Below are 21459 nucleotides of genomic sequence, written 5' to 3'. Positions count from 1 at the left end.
TCAACAGGGAAAAAGCAGCCAGGTTTGCAAAGCAAGAGTGTTATTACTAAACGGGAAACTGCATCAGAAATAGATGATTTCCTCCTGCTTCACTTACATGAGAACACCTAAAACAAAAACAATTATTTTATTTTGGTATTTACTTGGAAATATTCACAATTTTAATATTAATTTAGATGATCACAGATTAGCACTACATAAAATACCTTATACCTTATAATGCAAACCTGTACGTTTTCATTTTCCCATTTGCACAAATGGTTTAAAATTAGTTCATAAATGGTTGCTAATAAGGACTATTCACTTAATGTGACTATTCATTTAATGTTCATTTACCTACATACATTAAATTAGGTTGATTGCTTCCTAAATGAGAAGTTTGATCAATTTTTAATTATAAGCATGCTATGCTCCATAGCACACTGCCAATTTGAGCAGTTTCTTTATCTCATGGCATGCATTTAGATAGGTAGGAGGTAATATTAAATATTTTACTTGTACAGCATTCCAGCAGTGTGACTTTCAGTATAACTGGCAAACATTCTGATTGTAATTTGATTTAAACTGAGCTCCATGTTTCTTGAATAAACCCAATAACATAATCACATACATAGTCATTATTCTGTAAATGTGGTAACCACACACCAACAGTAGTTTGGTTGACAATCTCACTGACTGTTGGACAAGCAAAAGCTCTAAAGACTGCTGAAGAAACCTGCTGTGATTATGGCAATTGACAGCTACCTCCACAGGAGGCACACACCCAGCCAGTACCTTGGTTTTACCTACATATCAAACCTTGAGGCTTGTTTATTGTATGATGCTGTCAAAGTAATTGCTGCTTGAGATGGGTCTAAAATTCAGCTAATGGCTGTGCTGCCATTACGCACTACTCCTGCTGCTGCCCTACAGGAGTAGCTCCACTACTAAGTTTTTTTTAGCACACAGTGCTACAAATGTGCACAGTCATCACTACAAAGCAAAAGTGCTCAGTCATTGCTTCATGTAACAGTATTTTCCTTAACAATTTTTAAAAGGTATATGAGAACAGAAACTCTTTCAAAACTGTGAACTGTGCTGGGAAAAGGGTTCCACTGCACACCACCGACTAGCAGAAGGGTGACCTAGCTTTGCTTTGCTCTCCTGAACCAGCCTGAAGGCTCCACACGAGTTCGACACTCATCAAGAGTGACAAGATGAGTACATTTAACGGCGCGCTTACATTTTTGACATTGTTGTATTGTTGTGGTAGGTCATCATGAAAAATCTGAATGATGTCTCAAAATCAAAATGACATCACCTGGGAATCGCAAAAGCGGAGGAAAGCTGTACCTCAAGCAGAAGCTCCAGTGCTGTAGATTTTCATATGATATTTCAGTAGATTTTCATATGATATTTTAAACAGTATTAAAAATCCAATTCATTTCAATTCCAAAACTGAACAGCATGATACGACAGTTTCAGAATTGGTGTGGTCATCTGACAATCGAGTACTGTTTTTTATTTTTGACATGCAGAAATCATTCAGAAAAACTGGACTTGGTGTGGGAGAGCCTTAACATTTGTCACTGCATCACTTTAGTTTTCAGTGAATCCAAAAGTGAAGTGGAGAATGGAGCGGGGTGGGCTGTGCCCTGGTGGAGCATTTTAATTAACTGCTCTTTGTGGAACTGAACAACTCAAAAGGCTGCAGAACAAAACAAGATTTTCTACCAGACAAAGTTTTTCTTACTAAGCGGCACCTGGACTCAAGCCGTTTAAAGCTGGCGTGCTCTGCAATGAGTACAATGTGTGTGTATATATGTGTGTGTGTGTGGGTATGTGAGCGAAAGAGAGAAAGTGTGTGTGTGTGTGTGTGTGTGTGAGAGAGAGAGAGAGAGAGAGAGAAAGAGAGAGACAAAGAGAGAGACTGTGTGTGGGTGTGTTATTTTGGTTACCTTGCTCCAAGTGACTGGACACCACTGCCAGACTGCCTTCCTGAGACTCACATATTGCCTTGGCTGCTGCCCATGGGACCCGCTTGGACTCCTGATGACCGTGCACCTTGAAGCACTGCAGGGGAATGCGCACAAAGACCACAGAGCTCATTACTAAGTCCGCCTTGGCTGCAGTCACCATATTAGAGGACATTAAACATTCACTGCATGTGATGTATGATCAGAAAGCAGAGAATGAAAAAGTCATGCACATTTTACTACAATAAATGGGTGAGCCCTGGGTACCACACTGGCGCTGTGTCCTGCCCCACTCTGACCATTAGCCCAGAGTCTTGTCTTGTCTAGCCAAGCTCTGCTGATAGACCTCATTAAATTAGCAATCTACAGCTGACAGAAATGTACAACTGAGCCACTGTGCAACAACAACTGCAACAAAAAAACACACAAAGAAATAAGAAACATGCTGCTTCTTGGGAGAAGGTAGGATGGGGCAGCACCTTGCTGAGGAATGGTGTCCAACCATCAGGACAGCCCCCAGGTGGGACAGGGGACGCTGGTGTTGGAGGGAGAGTGGCAGTGACATTGACTCTTTTGCAGACATAGGGCAGGTCCGTCATGCACTTCTGGTCACCCCACTCCTCTAAGTAAGGATAAAGACAGGTTGTTCAAACTGGCAGACATACGTTTCAAAAATAAATCTAACAAATATAGGCAGAAAACACAAATGGTTTGCTACAGTCTAGTTTGATTTTGGCAACACCTTCATTTGGTGCTGTTTGAGCATAACTTAACTTAATTCTAAAGAATAAACCTCAGTCATAATTTAAAGTCATCATAATAAATACACACATAACAGGAGCAGTCCATAATAATTTCTGGACTCTAGCATAATGGGTATGATTTAGGTCCATTTAACTGGCCCAAATATCTTCACCCTTACTTCTTTCCTATTTTTGTGCTAACAAAACATTTCTATGAAGTGATAAAAGATGAATGCCAGCTTGGTTGGTCTTTATACAGATGTTTGCAGCTGCTATGTGACACTGGTAGATTTCATTTGCTGTTGGCAAGCAAGCTGCCCTGCCCCACACAATCCAGCTCTCACCTCTGCTGGCTGTCATGTAGACACACTTGCGATCTCTGCTGACTGGCCGTGGCCTCCCAGGTGCCCAGGACACGTAGTTGAGTACAGAGTGGTCTGCCCAGCGGAAACGCCCATCGTTGCCATTGGTGTGCAGCCCCAGCCACCAGTGCTGCCCCTCCACCTTGGACATCTGCAGAGGAGGACAGCTTGGTTTTCAGAGCACAGCAACAATGAGCTGACCAGCCAGGAAGAGTCACAGTCAACCACCTAAACGCCATAGGCTGAATAGCCCAAGCGTTTGCATCAGTGCGCCCTCAGAATACATGAACTGAAACTCCTCTGATTACACAAAAAACATGCTTTGGGGTGACTACTTTATACACCCACACTGCAACTGTGGGGGTCGGGGGAAAATGGTCTTGAAGCACCACAGTGTTCTCTAAGTTTTATGTTCAGAACCCTCAATTCCTGTTCCAAATCAACTCACTGCAACCCATCAAAATGTCAATTTATTTATTGCCTGATAAGATTGATAAAAAAAACTAAATCCTATGCACCTGCACTGCAGAACACTGACCTCAGACATCTGTAGGGTATAGAAGTTGGGACAACACATTGGGTTCGTTTGCTGAGTCAGACTTCGTACCTTGCGCAGGTGCTGTGTGAGGAAGGCCTGCTCTTCTGGGGAGTGCACGGACACCAGAGACGCCTCGAACCAGGTGCAGATGCGCTTGGCCTGGTCCCAGGTGGAGCGGTGGTCGAAGAACTTGTAATCCGCCTGCTGGAACGTCACCCACTCCTTACTGCCAGACTCTGGGAATGGCCATCGGTTGAAAGTGTGTTAAAATCCAAAGGAAATATACACACAGATGAACAGGTAGCAAAAAAGATGGCTGAACAGAATAATATAAAAAGAAACAGATAGATTTCAACAGCTGGTTGTTTCTATCGATTCTCAGACTTACCTTCAACAACCTCTGGCTCTTTCTCCTCGGTTCCTAGAGAAACAAAAGTCAACGTGAGTAAAATTCATACAGCTTGCCTCACAGTACAGCCAGAGTGATAGCTTGTGTTATGTGGAGCTACTTTACCTTTGGGAATCTTGCAGATCCAATCCAGCTCAGACTCACACTGCATTGCCAACCACTGCATGGTTCCCAGGTCAGCCACTGCACACTGCCGAATATCATACTCGTAGTAGTAGCGGCCAAAGTTGTTGTAGGAGTACTGTGGAACAGGGGGAGCAATGAGTAAACAGGAAATAACAGTGAAAATATACAGTGCAGATCATGGAGTAGAAAAGGGAGGTCGGGTTTCCAGAGGTGCTGTATTAACCAATGAACAGACTTTTCTGCAGATAAAGGGAGCATATTTTCAAACAACCATTGGGAAAAAAGTGAAAATTTACCAACACCTCTTCTTTCAAACTAATAACATGAGAGTTCTTGCATGAACAGTTTTTGTGAACTCCATACAATGGGTAGGGATTTTATCACGCTGACATCTGAGACTGACACTGAGGAGGTGCTGTGCACGTGTGCATTAGTGAGATGTACGATAACCCACTCCGAGTCCATCGCTCCATTTCCAGCTGCCCTTGTCCATGGGGTTCCTGCGGTTCAACCCAATCCAGAACCAGTGCTGCTCAAGGTCCTCAGACTCCCTGCGGGAACGGTGGGTTTCACAGTGAATGATAAGATCAGAAACACAAGCTCGGACGCTCACATCGTTTGTAAGGCTTAAATGCAACAAAATTAAACAAGATACAAAAACTTAACTTCACACTTCAAAGGTGGAACAGATACGTTACCAAATAACTACTTGTATAATAAAACAGACAAGATGTATTATCATTAAAGAGAGGCAGAAGTTGGGGTAACTGAGCAAACATGAGTCACCAGTGGACAAGAAGCTGACACCAACCCGAAGGTCTCGTGGAGCACCCGCGAGACAAACTGCTCCTCCTCATAGCTGCCGATGCTGAGCAGGTGGGCGCCGTGCTTCCTGCAGAAAAGGTTCGCCTGGAGCCAGCTGAGCTTCTGGTCCAGCTCGGGGAAGTGGAACACCTGGTGAAAGACAGGTGGCCTGAGTGTGAGACAGGGAAGGCAGGACTGGACCCACAGTAGGGGCCTTAGGCCCAGCTCCATCAGGGCTGGCGTCCCTTCTTAAAAGCAGCCTACCCGCTCTGATCAACCAGTTAGCAAAGTAAGTATAATACCTTTCCTTCAGGATGTGAGTTATGGAGATTGTGTCATTTCATAGTTTTGATGTCTTTACTGTTCTAAAATGTGGAAAATAGTCAAAATAAAGAATGAAAGTTGTGTCCAAAGTTTTTACGTACATAGAGAGAGAGAGAGAGAACAGAGAGGGAGAGAAAGAGAGAGAGTGAGAGAGAGAAGGGGCAGGGGGGCACGCGGTGAGATGACAGTGGGCATTCATGGACCAAATGTGGGCCAGGGATATATGTACATAGAGTGGAAGAGCAGGTGGTACGGGACAGAAGTGTGGGTGGTACCTTATAGCAGTGGCGCAGGGTGTTGCTGCTCTTCCAACCCTGGGGGCAGGGTCCAGTCAGGCTGGGCGTAGGGAGGGGGGCAGGCGGCTCAGGGCTCAGGGATGCATCCAGATTCAGACGGCAGATGAACTTGGCCTTGGAGGAGCGGCAGTCCTTCACCTCCCACAGCCCTGTGGCAAAGCCCGTTGCCATGGCCACACAGCCGCCCTTGTTCAACCCTGAAGGGTAAGAGGGGGCAGGGGGGACAGTGGCAGAGAGGAGGAAAATTGCGGGGGGGGGGGCGGGTGGGTTGACACAGACAAAATGATGATTCAATCTAGATGAAATGTTACATTTATCTGACTGAAATTGCAAGCCACTGTAATTCAATTGTGATTTAATGAAAGGAATCAGTCTGTTTGAGTGTGCTGGCGGCAGACAGACGCGCCAGGAGACTCAGGATTGAGAGGCTCACCTGGTTGATCCCGGTTCCAGTTGGTGTAGGTAACCTCGTCTCCGCTGAGCCAGCGGAAAGTGCCTGTGCTGTTCTGGTCATGCAGGGCTGTCCAGAAGTAATCACTCGACCGTCCATACACCAGGCTGCTCACAAAGGCTTGCTCAAACCTGACATCAAAACCAGTGAGAGGGGCATAAACAATACGCATTTCAACATGTTTCACATGGATGTACCCAAGACAAGCCAAGTATGGCCTTTCCACGGCCGGCAATTCATTTTTAGTGAGAGTTCTGAGAAATCAACCCGACGTACAGACATGGTGATCATAGACTCTACAATGAGGAGAGTGAGCCCACTACTGCCGCTGCTGGCATGCCACTGACAACGCTTCAGTCAGAAGATCACAGATCTAAACTCATTACTCTATGAAAACAAACCCAGTACTGACATAGCAAGTTTCTGTTTGCTAATGTCACAGTGGTGTAGAAAAAACAGAATCAATGAGAAATGATATGGGAGTGAATTGGAAGGTCTATGGTAATGGTCTGGCACTGTTTGCAAGCCCATGGGGCTCTAAGAAGCCTCACCTATTAGTGATGGTGACAAGAGCAGCATCATCCGCCATGCATATCTTCCTCGCCTCCTCGAATGTCATTGGCTCCTCTCCCACAAAATAGCAAGAAGGGCTATGCCATTTCCAGCCCTAATACAGAGATGAGCAAGTTGGAGGGGCGCAGCACTCAATTGCTTAAAAACCAGTATGGAGAAAGCCAGGACAAGCAAATGTAAAGGACTGATAGAACTATAGCTTTTAGAGTTCTACAAAGCCAAAATCATCATCTTTTTAAATTACAGTTTTAAAGTACAACCTGTAATCATAAGTGATATAGTTACACATTGCCTCCATTATCGGCTGAACCAGGATGCAGCAAGTTGAGACACAGCAATCCCCAATGGTGTGCAGCTCTCCACAGATGCACATAAAAACACAGCCAGCTTTCAGCGGAAAGTGAGAGGGGTGTGTATCAGAGTTCTTCTATCTAATGGCAAAGTTTTTACACAAGCATTTTTGGCATTATGTAAAAACCCTGAGGTTTTCCAGCTCTCTGAGCTTTAGACACTGTCAAGGAGAGACAGACGGGCAGGAATTGTGACGACACATGTTCTCTCCATCTCCTTCTAATGACCTCGAGATGACCTCACTACTGGACAGCAGGGTAGGCCGTTTCAGTCTGCTTTCATTTATCATTTATCACTCAGAAAAGACCAGATGGAACACAGACATATGTACACAAGAATTCATTTTTTCAGACGGGGCTTCAGTACTATTAAAACGCTTACTTGTTTGTCTTCAAGAGTCTTGGAAGCATTGATAATGACAAAAATAAGTTATATTAATTACTTTAATTAATTTATATTAAGTGAGTCATTACCAAACATACAGAGTTATGTATGCACTCTATATTAAGGCCATGGGATTGCATACCATCCAGCATGCATGCACCAGCAGGACTGTCATTCTTTTAGAGTTCAGATATGGACTACACAGAGGGGCTTAGAATGACCTGGATTGTGTCCGATTATCAGATAAAGGAGACTTAAAAGTGATGAAAACAGAAGCAGAGAAAGAAAGAGGAAGAGAAAGAGGGGAAAGTGAAAGGGGGATGCAGCCAGTGAAAAAGTAGAGAGGAAGAAAATGAGAGAACATGTTCAGTGGATTGAAAAACAGAGGGAAGAAAAACGAAGGGAAGAGAGAGGGAAGCAGGACAGAGGAAAAAGAGAGAGACACAAGAAATAGAGAGGGAACACAGACCAACGGAAGGGGCGAAAAGAGTGAAGACATAAGGAGAGCAAAGAGACAGAGAAGGAAGGCAGGCAGAGTGAAGAAGGAAGGGACAGATGTAACAAGGAGAGAGGAGGAGGAGATAGAGGGGAAGGGGGACAGAGACCAGAGATGGGTTTACCAGATGTTGGCAGATTGGTGTTGAGCCATATGTGTGCATTTTTTTACAGGAATGGAGGAATGGGGGAATGGGGGGGGGGGGGGGGGGGGGCTGGCTGACCCTCGGGGCCTTGGTAGGGTGATTCATGCAACAACTCCAGACCACAGGCAAGGGGAGGGAGCATAGTGTGAGTGGGTGCTCTCAAATATTTACAATATGCAGCTGGAGGGCCTCGAATAACTCTATACTGCTGGAACACCAGTCCGAACAGGGCGATGCTGCAGGAGCATTTTAAATAGTGCCTTTGTGTGGGGTGAGAGGAGAAAAGCAGGCTGACAGGCACACACACACAGGTATTACCACATGCAAATGCAAAAAGGAGATCCCGCACACGTATGTTCAGCACATCAATGCTGAGGTTTAGATGCACATAGCGCACACACACAGAGACACAACAAAACGTGAACGGAACAGTACTGGGCATCTCTCCGAAATCTCTGGGTAAAAATCAAGAGCTGGGCAGATGGGGCTCATACCGACTTGCAGCCATGGTCCTGTGCCTGCTCATCAATCTTCTGAGCCTCCTTCTTACAGATGGAAGGCAGGGAGAGGTTACAGGGACTGTCATTCCAGCGCCCCTCCTGGACACACAGAGACATGCGCTACTGCTGAATAATGCATTATAACACCAACAGCTATGATAACACTACTGATGAAGCACAGCAAGACACTGCTCTTTGATGTCTACCTTACAAAATAAAACCAAAAACTGTTACAAAAAGTCACCACTGCACTGTTCCTCTGAAAGTATAAGTAAGAAATATATGATTATTTATCGGTGCAAGAACCCTAAGTGAATTGTTTTTTTACCACATGTATTGCTTGATCCTGTCTGTCCCTTATGGATGTCATTATTTCAAAAACATGCAATTTTGTTTTCTTACGTATTTCACAATATATCAACCTGTAATAACAGAAACAACCGTACAAAACAACTGTACTCTTAGCAAACCAAATCAATTCTTAAAGTGAAACAAGGAAATGATTATTTATATTTTTTAACATTAGGGTAAATAATCATAGCTCCCCTATTTTCTTTCATGAGAGCATGATTGCTTGCTGTGGCCATCATGTACAGTGGTTTTCTTGCTGAGTATGAGGCCATAAGTTTGGCAATGATATGAGGGAGGGGGAGCGCATTAGAATGGGTCTGTGAAGTGAAAATGCACAGGAGGATAGGTAGGTAACTTTCCCCCTCACCGGTCCCCAAAGCGTGACACAGTCCTCTTGGGTGTTGCGAAAGTTATTCGGCTCAAAGGGGTGCCAGTAGGTGAAGATGACAGGGGTGCGGTCTGACCACTCGAAGTTCATCTGCATCTTGGTGTCGTGCAGCCCAATCCACAGCTCATCCACATCTGAGAGAGACATGGAGAACACAATGGAATTTCAGTTTGGCCTGAATGCAGCTCTTTGGCAACTACCCTCTCTATTGCTGCAAAACACGAAGAGATGAGCATTGAACAGTATGTTAAATTTGCCTGACATCTTGATAACAAATATGGGAATAAACTTTGATTGTGTGGCTGAGTAAACTCTAGCTGAGGTTAAGCCTTCAAAGACATACTGCTGTCAAGGCACTGAATTGACCTGGTTTGTTTTTTTAAAATGGGGTGGTTAATGAGCAGGGGACTGCTGTGGGACTAGTCTGGCGTGGGTACAATCAGTGGGTTCTTTAGGGCTCTGGAGAGGGGTTGTGATCAAGTGGTGGCTTATTCAGAGGTCAGGGGAGGGGCTGTGTTCCAGATGTGGGCTTCTTAGGGTTCATGGGGTGACTGTGATTCGGCGACTCCACCCTCACCTTTCTTCAAGTGGCGTATGATGAACTCCAGCTCAGGCAGGGTGTGGATGCTGACCAGGCTGGCGTCCATCCTATGGCAGGTCTTCTGGGCCTCGTGCCAGTCCTTCTTCTCGGCTGTCAGCCTGTAGCAGCCCCTTTGGAAGGACTGCCACCCCACCTCACACTCCCGGTGCTCATCATCCGCCCATGAGTCTACCACGAGGGTGAGAGGAGAAGGAATGCCAGACAAGGGGATGACAGAATAAGGAATGCAAGTGCAAAAACAGGGCCCAAGGAAACCAAAGATAGAGGGGGATAGAGTGGGTGAGGAGGTTATGGAGAAAGGAGGGTTCAGGGTTACAACAAGGGGATACAGTGTGGAGGAGGGCAAAATCAAGCCAGAGTCTCTTCAGGTAGCACCATGTGTTCATGCATGTGTTCATACACATTTCAAACACAAATACCACTGCCTGTGTGTGTGAGACTAACAGGCAGACAAAGACAGGGACGTACCAGTGGTGAAGGGGTCCAGAGTGGCGTTGGGCCTCTTCTTGCAGATGTAGGGCAGGGCCACACTGCAGTCCCGGTTCTGCCAGTGGCCTGAAGTCTCGGTGCGGATCACAGCACAGTTTTCCTCATCAGCGTGGGTTGGCTGGTCTGCAGGAGGGCAGTAGATAAATGAGTCGGACACAAAAAACTGGACTGGCCACGTTTTTTATTTAGGTTCCAAAGACTCACTAATCCAAGAAGTCAAAGTGACACATTATCTTGCATCAGTGCCTAACAGCGATCCCAGCTTTAATAAGAATGCAGCGAGCAGTTTGGTGGAAGATTGCTAGGAGCAAACAAAAATGTCACCAAAATGTAGCGACTGGTTTTAAGATCCAATTCACAATGAACTTTATGGTGTAAAAAAGCCGGTATTTCGCTGGAAGCAACGTTTAAGTGCAGCACTTTCCCTTTACCTGACTCCCAGTAGAGGAACTTGAGTGGTGAGGCGTCCGCCCACTGCCACCCCCCATTCATGTCCAGGTCATTTAGTCCCATCCATAGGGAGGCACTGTATCCCGTCAGCAGACCTGCACACGGAGAAAGAAGCCAACATATCTCACCCATAAATATGCAATAACTCTATAGGGATTTTAAAAATGATTTCATCAAAGATAATGCTGATACTACGCAAAGCAACTTGTGCACACTTTAATTAATCACAACAAAGTTGTATCTTGTCTGTGCCATGTAAAACCCCCTGAAGCGAACTAGCAACTCAACTGCAACCAAGCTGCATAAAGTTGACAGTAATGCAACTTCATGGGAACAGTTCTATACAAAAGCTAATTAACATGCAGATATTGTTCACCTTTCATTGGAAAAGTGCTGGTATTCCACTTATAATTCATTTTTGAATGCACTAGCTAGGTCTTTGGAATTAATTTATATTAAACTGACTGATTCATATTAAACAAATGGGAGGGGGGGAATAAACTGTGTGGACACATGAGAAGCAAATCATGCTTACTGAGTTTTATGAAGATTTGTAATCCAGTGGTAAGTAAAAAATTAAAAGTAAATGTCCATGGTAAATTGTATTGTAAGTTTATTATAAGTTTTTTCACAGCATATGACTGTTAGCTAGCTAGGTCAGGGTTTGAAATAATTGGGAGCTAGCTTGCTAGCTAAATATGACTCTTTTACTTCAATTTTATACTACATTAAACAAAACAAAACAAAAATAACACAATTAAATAAAATTAAGATATAAATGTGATTAGACATTCAGTGCAATTTAAATCTCATTTGAATAGCTTATGAATTGCCTCATCTAATAGCAAAGGTGCATTTAATGACATCATATGCAACTAGTGTCTGCATGTTTAGTTGCATGTAATTTGCTTTGTGCAACACCAGCCTAAAATAACAAAAACAGCATGTGAGAAGGTTCTCATTTAGAACATCTGAGTTTTCAGTAATCACTAGTGTCCAAATTTGTGTATGTGTATCCACATTACGTTTGTCTGCAAATGTCTTTACGTATTTGCATATGCCAATACATTATCTGCACATGTCTGCAGCTCTCTATCCTCACCATTGATGTAGGTCTGTTCATGCAGCTCCGTGATGCTGAGCAAGTCTGCCCCCTGCTGCTGGCAGCTGACACGCGCCTCATTCCAGGACATGGTGGACTGGAAATTGAACTGGTAGCAGCTATCAGTCAGTGGATCGATATCCCAGAACGTCTCACAGCCACTGCCTGACAGGATTGATGGGGAGGGAAGAGGTAAGAACAGAGGAAGACAGAGCAGACAGAAGAGGTAAGAGACTGTTGCAGCATTCACAATCATCACAGCACAGGGGCAAAGTGTTAGGTACGATTTTTCTTTTTCAAGAACTATGGAGTAACTACAAAATTATACATTCACATTGGAAGTAATATTTTCACACATGATGTGAATTTTGGGGAGCATTGCACAACTGAATTTAGTGGCAAAATTGCACTAAACATTAACTGGGTAGCTCAGTTGAGTGTAGGTTCAGCTGAGGTGCAGTACTCCAGGGCACCTGAGGGTGCACTCACTCTTGACAGGACAGAAGCCCCAGCGCTCATCCTGGCCATAGTCGAAGGTGGTCGCACACCACAGGTGGCCATCCTCACGGCCTATGCTGGTGCAGCTGTGGAACCACTGGCCATCGTAAAGGAAGGGAAAGTTGCAGGGCCGGCCATTTGAGTTTCCCTGGATGGTGTAGATTTCTGGCAGCAAGAGAAGAAATTCAATCCCAGAATTCCTTTGGGATATCATTATTGCAGTCACATTCCTTTGTTTATTTTACTAATAATAACTCAATCCAACTGCAAGTTTTCACAGTTCACAACAGGTGCGTTCTAATATGCAAAACTGAGTTTTCCTTTCATAGTGAAATAAAAGCCTGGTCCATTCCGTTCAAGTCTGATATGTCAAAACTGTTCCCATGTACGTTTTCAGTTTTGTTCAATATGCTGCTAAGAACACAAACAGAAACTGTAGTTTTATCTCTATCCACAGTCCTATCCAACACAAACATGTTTAATTTCTTTCAATTTCAAGCAGAGGATCAGGTTCAGAGGAAACTAGCTTCAGGACATTTTTCTTGGGGCCTGAATGAACTTTATTCTGAATGAGAGCGAGCCTAATCGGTACACCTGGGCACAATGCCCACGGGGTTGCCAGGGCTGCTGTAGCATTCCATGAGACTGCAGAAGGGGAAGAGAAGACTCGGGGGGAGAAAAACATTCCCCGTCACCCCAGTGCTATGTGCCGCAGACATACGGCAAACAGGCAGGAGGGGAAAAAAAATCACATGAGTGAGAAATTAGTTCCATCCTACTGCTCCTCACAGCATCCAACCAGGAAGAAATGGTGGAAAACAAGACAGAGAGGAAAACGCACATAGTGCATACAATTACTGATGTCACTTGTGACCTTTTGGCACTTGTAAAGTGGCAAGCCTGACTAATGTCAACGGCATTTATTTTTTAATCTTCTGTGAGCGGTACACAGTTTTGGTGGGGTGGCAGTTTTTAAAACATCTCGTTGCTCACAACATTAAAATAAAAACAGATTCTTGTCCTCAAAGAGGAGGAAAGGGAGTCATTACTTGATCTTTCTTCACGGGATGTCTGGTTTCAATTTGAGTTCATTCACGGTATAACTGGGAGTTGGTCACTGCTAAAATGATTCTTAAGCAAGACACCCCGTATTAGAGCTGCACTCTGCTGTGAAACTGTACAGATTATCCTCCAATTAGACCGAAAGCACCAAGTGCACGGCAAGGTTTGAGGAAACTGAGGTGCAAGGACACACAAAAGCTCAAACTTTCATAAAAAATGTGAGGTTTTTGAGGACCTGCCTTGTTGGCTGTTGCCCAGATGGAAACTATCAAAGCTGGGGCCTTAGCTACCAGCTAGGGGATATGTACACAGAAAGAACCCAAACCATGAAACCCTGTGTCACGGCAACCCCACTGAACTATATTTGCTGAGAAAAGCATTCCCAGGGGGTGCTTTGTCTCTGTCAACCACCTTGACCCCAAGTCAGAAGCAGCGCTCGTACGCAAAATATAACAGTGTCTGCCGTACCGCGATGTGACATAGCGCACGGGTCCTGCTCATCCCCATTCAGCCTCCAGCGATGCCCCCCGGCAGGCTCCGGCGGGGCGGGCTCCTGGCCAGCGCCGGGAGGAGGGGTCGGGGAGGGCAGGTAATGGCTCAGGACCTCCAGCACCTGCTTGCAGTTCCAGCTCCAGCGTTCGCGGTCGCAGCGGTACACGTCCAGCACCAGCTCGCTGCTGTTTCTCACGACCAGGCCCATGCACAGCGAGGCGCCCACGTTGTACAGCCGCCGGCGGGACACCCACTTCCACTGCTGGCTGCTCTCCTCACAGGCTGCCGACACATGCAGGATGGAGTCCTGCACCCCCAGGCATCCCTGCGCCCCCTCGTGGTAGAACGCAAACATATCCGGGTCAGGGGCCTCTGTAGAAGAGAGAAGGGCAATCAATGCGGACTCGCCAGGTAAAGAGGGAACCATCCTGGCTATTTTCTTGCGCGAACACAGATGACATGCTCAGTTGTCGGAATGAGACTGTCCCTAGGGCTTATGTGGCTGATTGCTGGGTGTGTCAATGCAGCATGCCTATAATCAGATTACGAGCCAATTATTCACAAAGCTCACCCTGAGGAAAATTTTGATTATGCGAGCAGCCTGAGACTGGGGATGAGCTAGACCTGAGATCTAAAGGTAAATACCTAAAATAATCCCCTTTACTTAGTCTGAAATGTATCACCTGCAAACCTGCAAACAAGATTCGACACAATTATTCAAGCAAGATAAAAACGTACAGCAAAAGGCAGCAACAAGTCATGCTAGCACATGAAACAAAGCACACAAACAAAGAACAAAATATTCTAATCTAAACATTTCAGAAAAGTAACCATGCAAATAGATAGCTTCTACTGTTATACTATGCAGATATAATGAACATGACTGAAATGATTCTTTTACCTTTTAATTTAGTAAAGGATATTGACTACACAAGGGAACGTCTTTAACCTGGTCCCTACAAAAAGGTAACTGAAGAACCCTCCAGTACACTCTGTCACATATGAAAGCTTGTGTTTCCTAATGCAAGCGTAGATTTGATTGTGCACAGGCGAACAGCGATCTCATTCTGCAGATCCACAGATACAGACTGGCCAACAGCCACAACTGCAGGAATGCCAGGAACCAGACCCAGCAGCCTTCCAAAACCAGGGTGGTTTTCCACCATCCCAGCTTGTCTTTTTCCTTTTTGTTCTTTTTTCCTTCTAAGGGTGATAGGAGGTTATAGCCAAGGAGGAAATGTATGTGTGTGTGTGTGTCTGTGTATAGTACGTGTGACACCATGCCTGTATGGGTTTGTGTGTGTGTGTGTGTGTGTGTGTGTGTGTGTGGGTGTGCACACATTCCTGCATGTCTACATTTGTGTAGTAGCAATAAAGGGAAGGGGAGAAAGAAAAACAATAAACAGAGGTGTTGTATGAACACAAAAAATAAACAGAAGCCTTCCCCACTGAACCCCGGGGTCCTTGAAAAGAGCAACAGAAATAAAGCCCATGGCCCCTCAGCATTCCTTCTCCTCAGGCCCCTTTGTGGAGACAGGAAGTGGAAAGGAGGGAAATTACTGGGAGTTTGGCTACAGGCAGGCCCTGAAGAGGGGGCCTTTGATTCGACAGAGGCGCTGCAGAACGCACGCCCTACTCTGTGACACTTCTTCACTCTCACATTCACTCTGAGAAACATCCTAATGGGTCTCCAGCAGTGTTACTACGCTGCCAGGATTTAAAAATTGTACGGTAATCAAATATGACATCATACTTTTTTAAGCCAAAATAAGAATTGAAAATCGAGAAGAAACACTGTTACTGATCTATGGCAGCTAAGATGTGTCTGCTGACAGTGTTCTGTGCAGTGTGATCATGTTTAGCTGTTTATCTACATCTGTTATCTAAATCTTTCATTACTGTACCCTGTTGTTAAGTCCATTCAACAAGGTAATGGCCTAAAAGATCTCTTCAATCTTGGCAATATAACAATGGAACATTCCTTTTATAAGCAAAACAAAACAAAAAAATTAGACTGCAAAATGCTTTATTAGAAAAAATCACCCTGATTCTCTGCAACAGTGTTTGAAGTATGACCCAGTTGGCAGAGCATCCACAGAGCCAGCTGTAAAAGCTCCAAAGAGTCCCTTAAACAAATAGTAGGCTAGAGCCGAGGCAGAGCTATTTGGATTGACTACTAAATGCCCTACCCAGCGCTAAGCGTATGACCTGCGCTGCAGCCTCTTAAGTGTTCCATGAATGGCTTGTTGATGCATGCACACAGGTTGATCAGCTGGCATGATCAAATGAAAAGAATGTCAGTCCAAAGAAAGAAAGCCTTGGTTCTCCAGCACTGGAAATTAAAAGCAGAAGTGTTGCCACTCAACAAATCATCACCAAGTCTCAAAGGTCTTGAATTAAGCAAGCAAACCCCACACAACACCTCCGCCCCCACCCCAAACACACATACACACACACACACACACCCTTAGAATAATCACACACTCAACTACCCACTATCATGACATCGAATAAATAAATAAATAAATACTGGATTCCTTTGTTTCTGAACATTGCATTTCCTCATTCAAAATCAAATTTAGTCACCGTTCACTGCTTTTGATGAGTGCCTTAAATGCATGTTTTAACTATTAATCAATCATGAAGTACACTTCTGTATTACAAAACTACATTTTGGAAACACATAATCATTTTGCGTGTTTCTATTTCTATGTCCTGATAGATGATACTGCTGAGAGAATCTGACACAGCTGTGGAATCTTTGGCCATTCTCCAGTTGCAGAAAATTGTTTAGTACACATTAAATTTGTTTTGCCCTCTACCCCAAAATGTTTTTGCATGGGGCACAGACAAATTAATTTTTTGAGCAGATTAGCTATTAAATGTTCCAATTCCTTGGAGATTCGACTTTAAAAAACTGTTTGACAGTTTCTTGTACGTTTTTAAAGAGCAAATTGCATTGTGAAGGCTTAAAGTGTTTGAGCTTCTCTATCAGGAAGTTTAGAAGTGACATAATAATTCAGTTTGGTTTGAAAAACATGAGAACGAGGAATAAGTCTACAAATTAATTAAAATTTTAACTTTAACACACCTGTGCTTTTTGCTACAATTTTGAATGGAAATCATTACTATTGAGTGGTTGCACATCAACACAACATGAACATAACATAATAGATTGCAACCATTACAATGTCAAAGAGGGGTTTGAGAAATGTGCCCCAAGCATTGTACATAGATTGTATTTCTGTTAAAAGCCTTTGTAGAGAATAAATTGATCCCGGTTACTATAGTGAGGGTGGGCTCTCTGAACAAACGTATGACTTATTCACACAATTGTACGCCTCTGCATAACAACCTTTACTTTACAACTGTCATGTCAACTGACATGAAAATAATATAATATAACATGGCAATTGTTGTTTTATGTCAACATTTGACTGACTCACATTAACCCACATTAAACATTGGTTAGCAACGGCATCTCTTGAAACCTGCCTGTTCCTCCCCAAAAAGAGCCTGCTATTAGCACTAGGTTTGTAATTTGTGATTAGTGAGTCGCTTTAAATTGTCCTTTAATCTGGCCTCTTACATCACATCACACTGTTGTTCTAAAAGGTCCACATCTAAAAGGTCTGTGCCTTGTTATCCACACCTTAAAAGAGTTCGTCTTTGTGCTAGTCTGTGAACATGGTGCAGTTCTGTGTACTGTTGCTGTAATTTAGGTGCTAACTGCCCCTGCTCAGGGAACCTCCTGTGTTAACTGCCTATCTAAAATCTATCACTTGAGAACAAAACACAAATAAACCTGAGACCTGACATCACTTCCCCAAAAGAGAAGTATCAAAATGACACACACATGCTTTTTTTCCTGAAAAACACTGGCAGTCACCCTGAATAATGGAATCTCAGCATAACACGATAGCAGAATAAACTACACAGCATTACACTAACTCTTCAGATGGCCCACTTTGCTCTTTTCCGCTGCTCCACTTTTTCTTTAGCTCCTCCCCCATATATCACAGTGACAGCTGTGACTCCTCGTCTTAAACACGTACTATTTAACTCCTGTTAAAGAACATCATAAAAGAACTGAAAAACCTTGGGGGAGAAATCCTGCTAGACCTTACAGGGTTTGTGTAGTACATGTGGAACCTTGAGGAATCCCAATAAGCCGAGAACACATGAGAGTGGAACAGTGGACCACTCAACACACAGGTAGTCAACAAGTTCAGCTGAATGCTAAGTCACACAACCCTGTATGTGTTCTTTCAGAATTAAATACAGGAGGATCCCTCATGAGATCTTGTGAGAACCACCAAGACAAAAGACAAAAGAAAGAAGCTGATAAATGCCTACAAGCATCTAGCAGGTTCTGTCACAAACCATACTGATCCTTTGACCAATTTTTAAATTATTTTACAGTTGCACCACTCAAAATTTTGATAAAGCATGTTATGAACCTGTTTTATTGTAAATATATTAAGATCAACAGCCTGAACAGTACTGTAAACTAGAACACTCTTTGACTCTCAAAACTTGCTCACATACAGTGGTGTTTTTACTTTCATTCAGTTGTTGGTTCAACCCCAATCTGAACTTGCTCTAAGAATTGAAATTAAATATTTTGATGAGAGGGTGTATTGAAATCTTAATTTTGATCTCGCCCTGGGGGTTTTCCATGTAATCCCAAATCCCAGCTCGCCTTGGGAAAATACAGCTGCCACTTTACAACACCGAACTGGCTTCCCGCTGGAGAGAGAAGCTTCAACCTGTAGCCAAGAGCAACAGACACGAAGGGCCAGGATGCTGCTGGACCTGCCTAACTCCTCCTCCTTTGGCATGCCTTTAGACTAGGTCATCCAGGTGGAGGCCTGCACCTGAGCGTGGAGGAAAAAGTCAGCAAGGCTTTGCTGTGACAGGAGAAGGGAGGTAACCATACGAGTGGGCGGGCTACAACACACAGGAGACAGGCCCACACGGAGACTGGATTCTTGAAAGAGAGTTTACTGGATGAGTTTAACAGCAGATCCCTTTGTCCCGTAAAATGACAAGCAACAAATACACAGGAAATTCCAAGCTGTTATTGTGTTTGTGCCTTGGTGTTTTACTGCTGTCTCAGTGGCTGATGGCGGACTCTGGTGTTCACCTCAGCGGAATGTGGGGGGAAACTGTGTGTGGGATTTTTAGATTGCTGTATTCTGTGAGTGCAGAGGTGGCCTGTACTGTCGCTACACTGCTTTCTGAGCCTTAACTATCCCCACTGAAAGCAGTGGTACAAGGCTGAGGACTCACTCAGAGGGTGCCAGAGTTGGTAGGTGTAGCTTCACAACTTTTCAAGTTTTTGTCTGTCCTCAAGGAAGTGCGCCATGACTTCCCTTTGACAGTAACTCTCTTTTGTTCATTTTTTACTTCCCTGTCTGACTTTGAATCTCAGTGGCAAGTAACAAAATATTTATGCTGCCAGCACAGGCTGACCTGACGGTGATGGTCATCTTTCCAGCCACTCCACATACAATAAAAGCTTTCAGACCACTGTGCCAAAACATCCGGAAGTGCTGTCAGGGACTCATTAAAATACCTTTGAGGAACATAATCAGAGGAAAAATACAACTGGGAATCTTCAAATGAAGTAGTTGTGCTTTTCAGTGCAAGAATATCCTGCAGGGTGAAACAGTGCTTAGGGATTTTATGATCAAACTCCAGGAAGCACTGCAGCAGTGACTCCATAAAACCAGACAGGCAAATGAAAAAATCTGATTCCACAGTTATTAACATGTTTATCAATGAATATGGCCCAATTAATATCCAAGCCAATGTGTTGCTAACATGTCCAGCAAAGACAAAACATAATCATCACTTAATCTCTCCACCCCCTATCCCTATCCTCCTCCAGTTCTGAACTTCTGCTTCTTTCTGCCAGATTCATCCTGTTGCACACTGTAGTCTACATGTCTATTTATATGCATTTCAGAGAGAAAGCAGGAGATCAGCAATTGCACAAGCATTCTATGTTCCCGTGGTGTTTGTTAACGTGTTTGGCAGAAACCCAGAAGAGTGACTAATCAATGGTGCGGAGCAGATTTTGAAGCAAATAGCACAGGATAGCAGCTCTTTGAAGGAAAAAATATTTCTCAAATATGCAGAAATAAAATTTAATGAATGCATAGCAACATGTTCTATTCAGTTAAGAAATATACATTGGTTTAAATCATTCTACATATGCTAGTCCTGAATCTAATGGTTATTACTATAGAAATTAGGACATTTAACATTTGTCCTTGTATTACAATTATCAGCAAGATGGAGTGGAATTGTATACTGTATTGTCTAAGTAGCTGTTCAGAGGTACCAAAGCAGTTTCACGAAGTGTTTGACCCTTACACTCATGGTCATGAGGTTGGAACACTCACCATACCGCAGAGACCGACTCACGACATCGGCACACAATATCGCTTTCTACATCAACATGCTAATATTCACTGTAGAACAAGATCCTCTTCCAGATCTCTGCTGCTGTAATTTCAGGTTGGTAAAGGCCAATTGTAAAACTAGAGGAACCCACTCCGATGTTAAAAAAGTACGTTTATAACTGTTCTATCTACTTTTCAGTGACCATTGACTAAATATAAGTTATTTAACGTCTTCATTTTAAAGCTACAAGCTGTTCCACAGTAATACAGTTCATTCGTGCTGCTACAAGACACTTCCCAGTCTACTACACCGTAGTCAAGAAAAAGAACATTATTCTTCCACGGTTTATTAAACCAAAAGAGAGGCAATATACACAGGAACTACATTATATATGTTACCACACATTGAGAAACAGTGGCAACAGAGGATGGAAAAACACCACCGACTGGCACCAAAGAGGACGTAGCTGATTCCATACAGTAACACAATAGCGAAGCGCTGGCACATCTGCCTGCCAAATGGCGCTTCGTTTAGGACGTATCGGCCACACTCATCTCAATACAGAGAAAGCAGGAGATATTTACACATTCGACCTACATTTTGTTCCATTCCTCCATTTACGTGCATGAGACAAGATTTGTGGACTTTTCGGAGGACAAACCTAGCAGCAACATGAAAAGAGTCCCCTCCCCCTTCCAAAAACTCACTCTCTCCTCGTCCCCACATCTGGTTTCGCTCAGAGTTTGGACTTTCGTGGCATTCCACCGCATCAGTTTATCCAGATACAAAATCTGCTCACATAACTCCTGTACTTAACTCTGCTTTCGGAAAAGCACAAAAGAAATTTCACTGAGCATTCCGGCAACTTAATCCTGCAGCCAAAAGGAGCGTGAACAAACTTGCAAAAAAGCCGTAAGCAATTCATAATAAAATGGGTTGCAATTATTGCCCCTACCTGAGACGGCCGCCCTCAGTTCCAGACTAAGGAGAAATAAATATAAAGTGCATTTGTACAAGTTGAAGCAGTTTGTCCATGGAGACGAATAGCCGTAAGAGTCTCCGCGTTGCATGCCCACAGTAGTTGCGACGAGGTGAGAATTCGGCAAGAGTGACGAAGTACTTTTGTTCAGTGTGGATGGATGAAGTGTTGAGACTCGG

General features: G+C 43.9%; 1 protein-coding gene across 1 annotated transcript in view; it reads right to left on the bottom strand.

The window, feature by feature from the left end:
• Nucleotides 1-21371, bottom strand: part of mrc2 (mannose receptor, C type 2) — a 27819-nt gene extending 6448 nt beyond the window's left edge. The window contains exons 1-20 of the mRNA XM_036539595.1: nt 21257-21371; nt 13867-14262; nt 12328-12501; nt 11839-12003; nt 10718-10831; nt 10266-10409; nt 9774-9965; nt 9176-9330; nt 8452-8556; nt 6560-6675; nt 5991-6139; nt 5537-5754; nt 4945-5087; nt 4588-4684; nt 4113-4248; nt 3987-4019; nt 3668-3834; nt 3043-3211; nt 2435-2577; nt 1938-2052 (exon numbers count right to left, since the gene is read on the bottom strand). Coding sequence (XP_036395488.1) covers nt 1938-2052; nt 2435-2577; nt 3043-3211; nt 3668-3834; nt 3987-4019; nt 4113-4248; nt 4588-4684; nt 4945-5087; nt 5537-5754; nt 5991-6139; nt 6560-6675; nt 8452-8556; nt 9176-9330; nt 9774-9965; nt 10266-10409; nt 10718-10831; nt 11839-12003; nt 12328-12501; nt 13867-14262; nt 21257-21371 — 3046 coding nt within the window. The remainder of the gene's footprint in view (nt 1-1937; nt 2053-2434; nt 2578-3042; nt 3212-3667; nt 3835-3986; nt 4020-4112; nt 4249-4587; nt 4685-4944; nt 5088-5536; nt 5755-5990; nt 6140-6559; nt 6676-8451; nt 8557-9175; nt 9331-9773; nt 9966-10265; nt 10410-10717; nt 10832-11838; nt 12004-12327; nt 12502-13866; nt 14263-21256) is intronic.
• Between the last annotated feature and the right edge of the window lie 88 nt (nt 21372-21459).

Source organism: Megalops cyprinoides, chromosome 1, assembly GCF_013368585.1.
Source record: "Megalops cyprinoides isolate fMegCyp1 chromosome 1, fMegCyp1.pri, whole genome shotgun sequence".
In the NCBI taxonomy this organism is placed as follows: domain Eukaryota; kingdom Metazoa; phylum Chordata; class Actinopteri; order Elopiformes; family Megalopidae; genus Megalops; species Megalops cyprinoides.
This window is presented reverse-complemented; position numbering and strand designations above follow the sequence as displayed.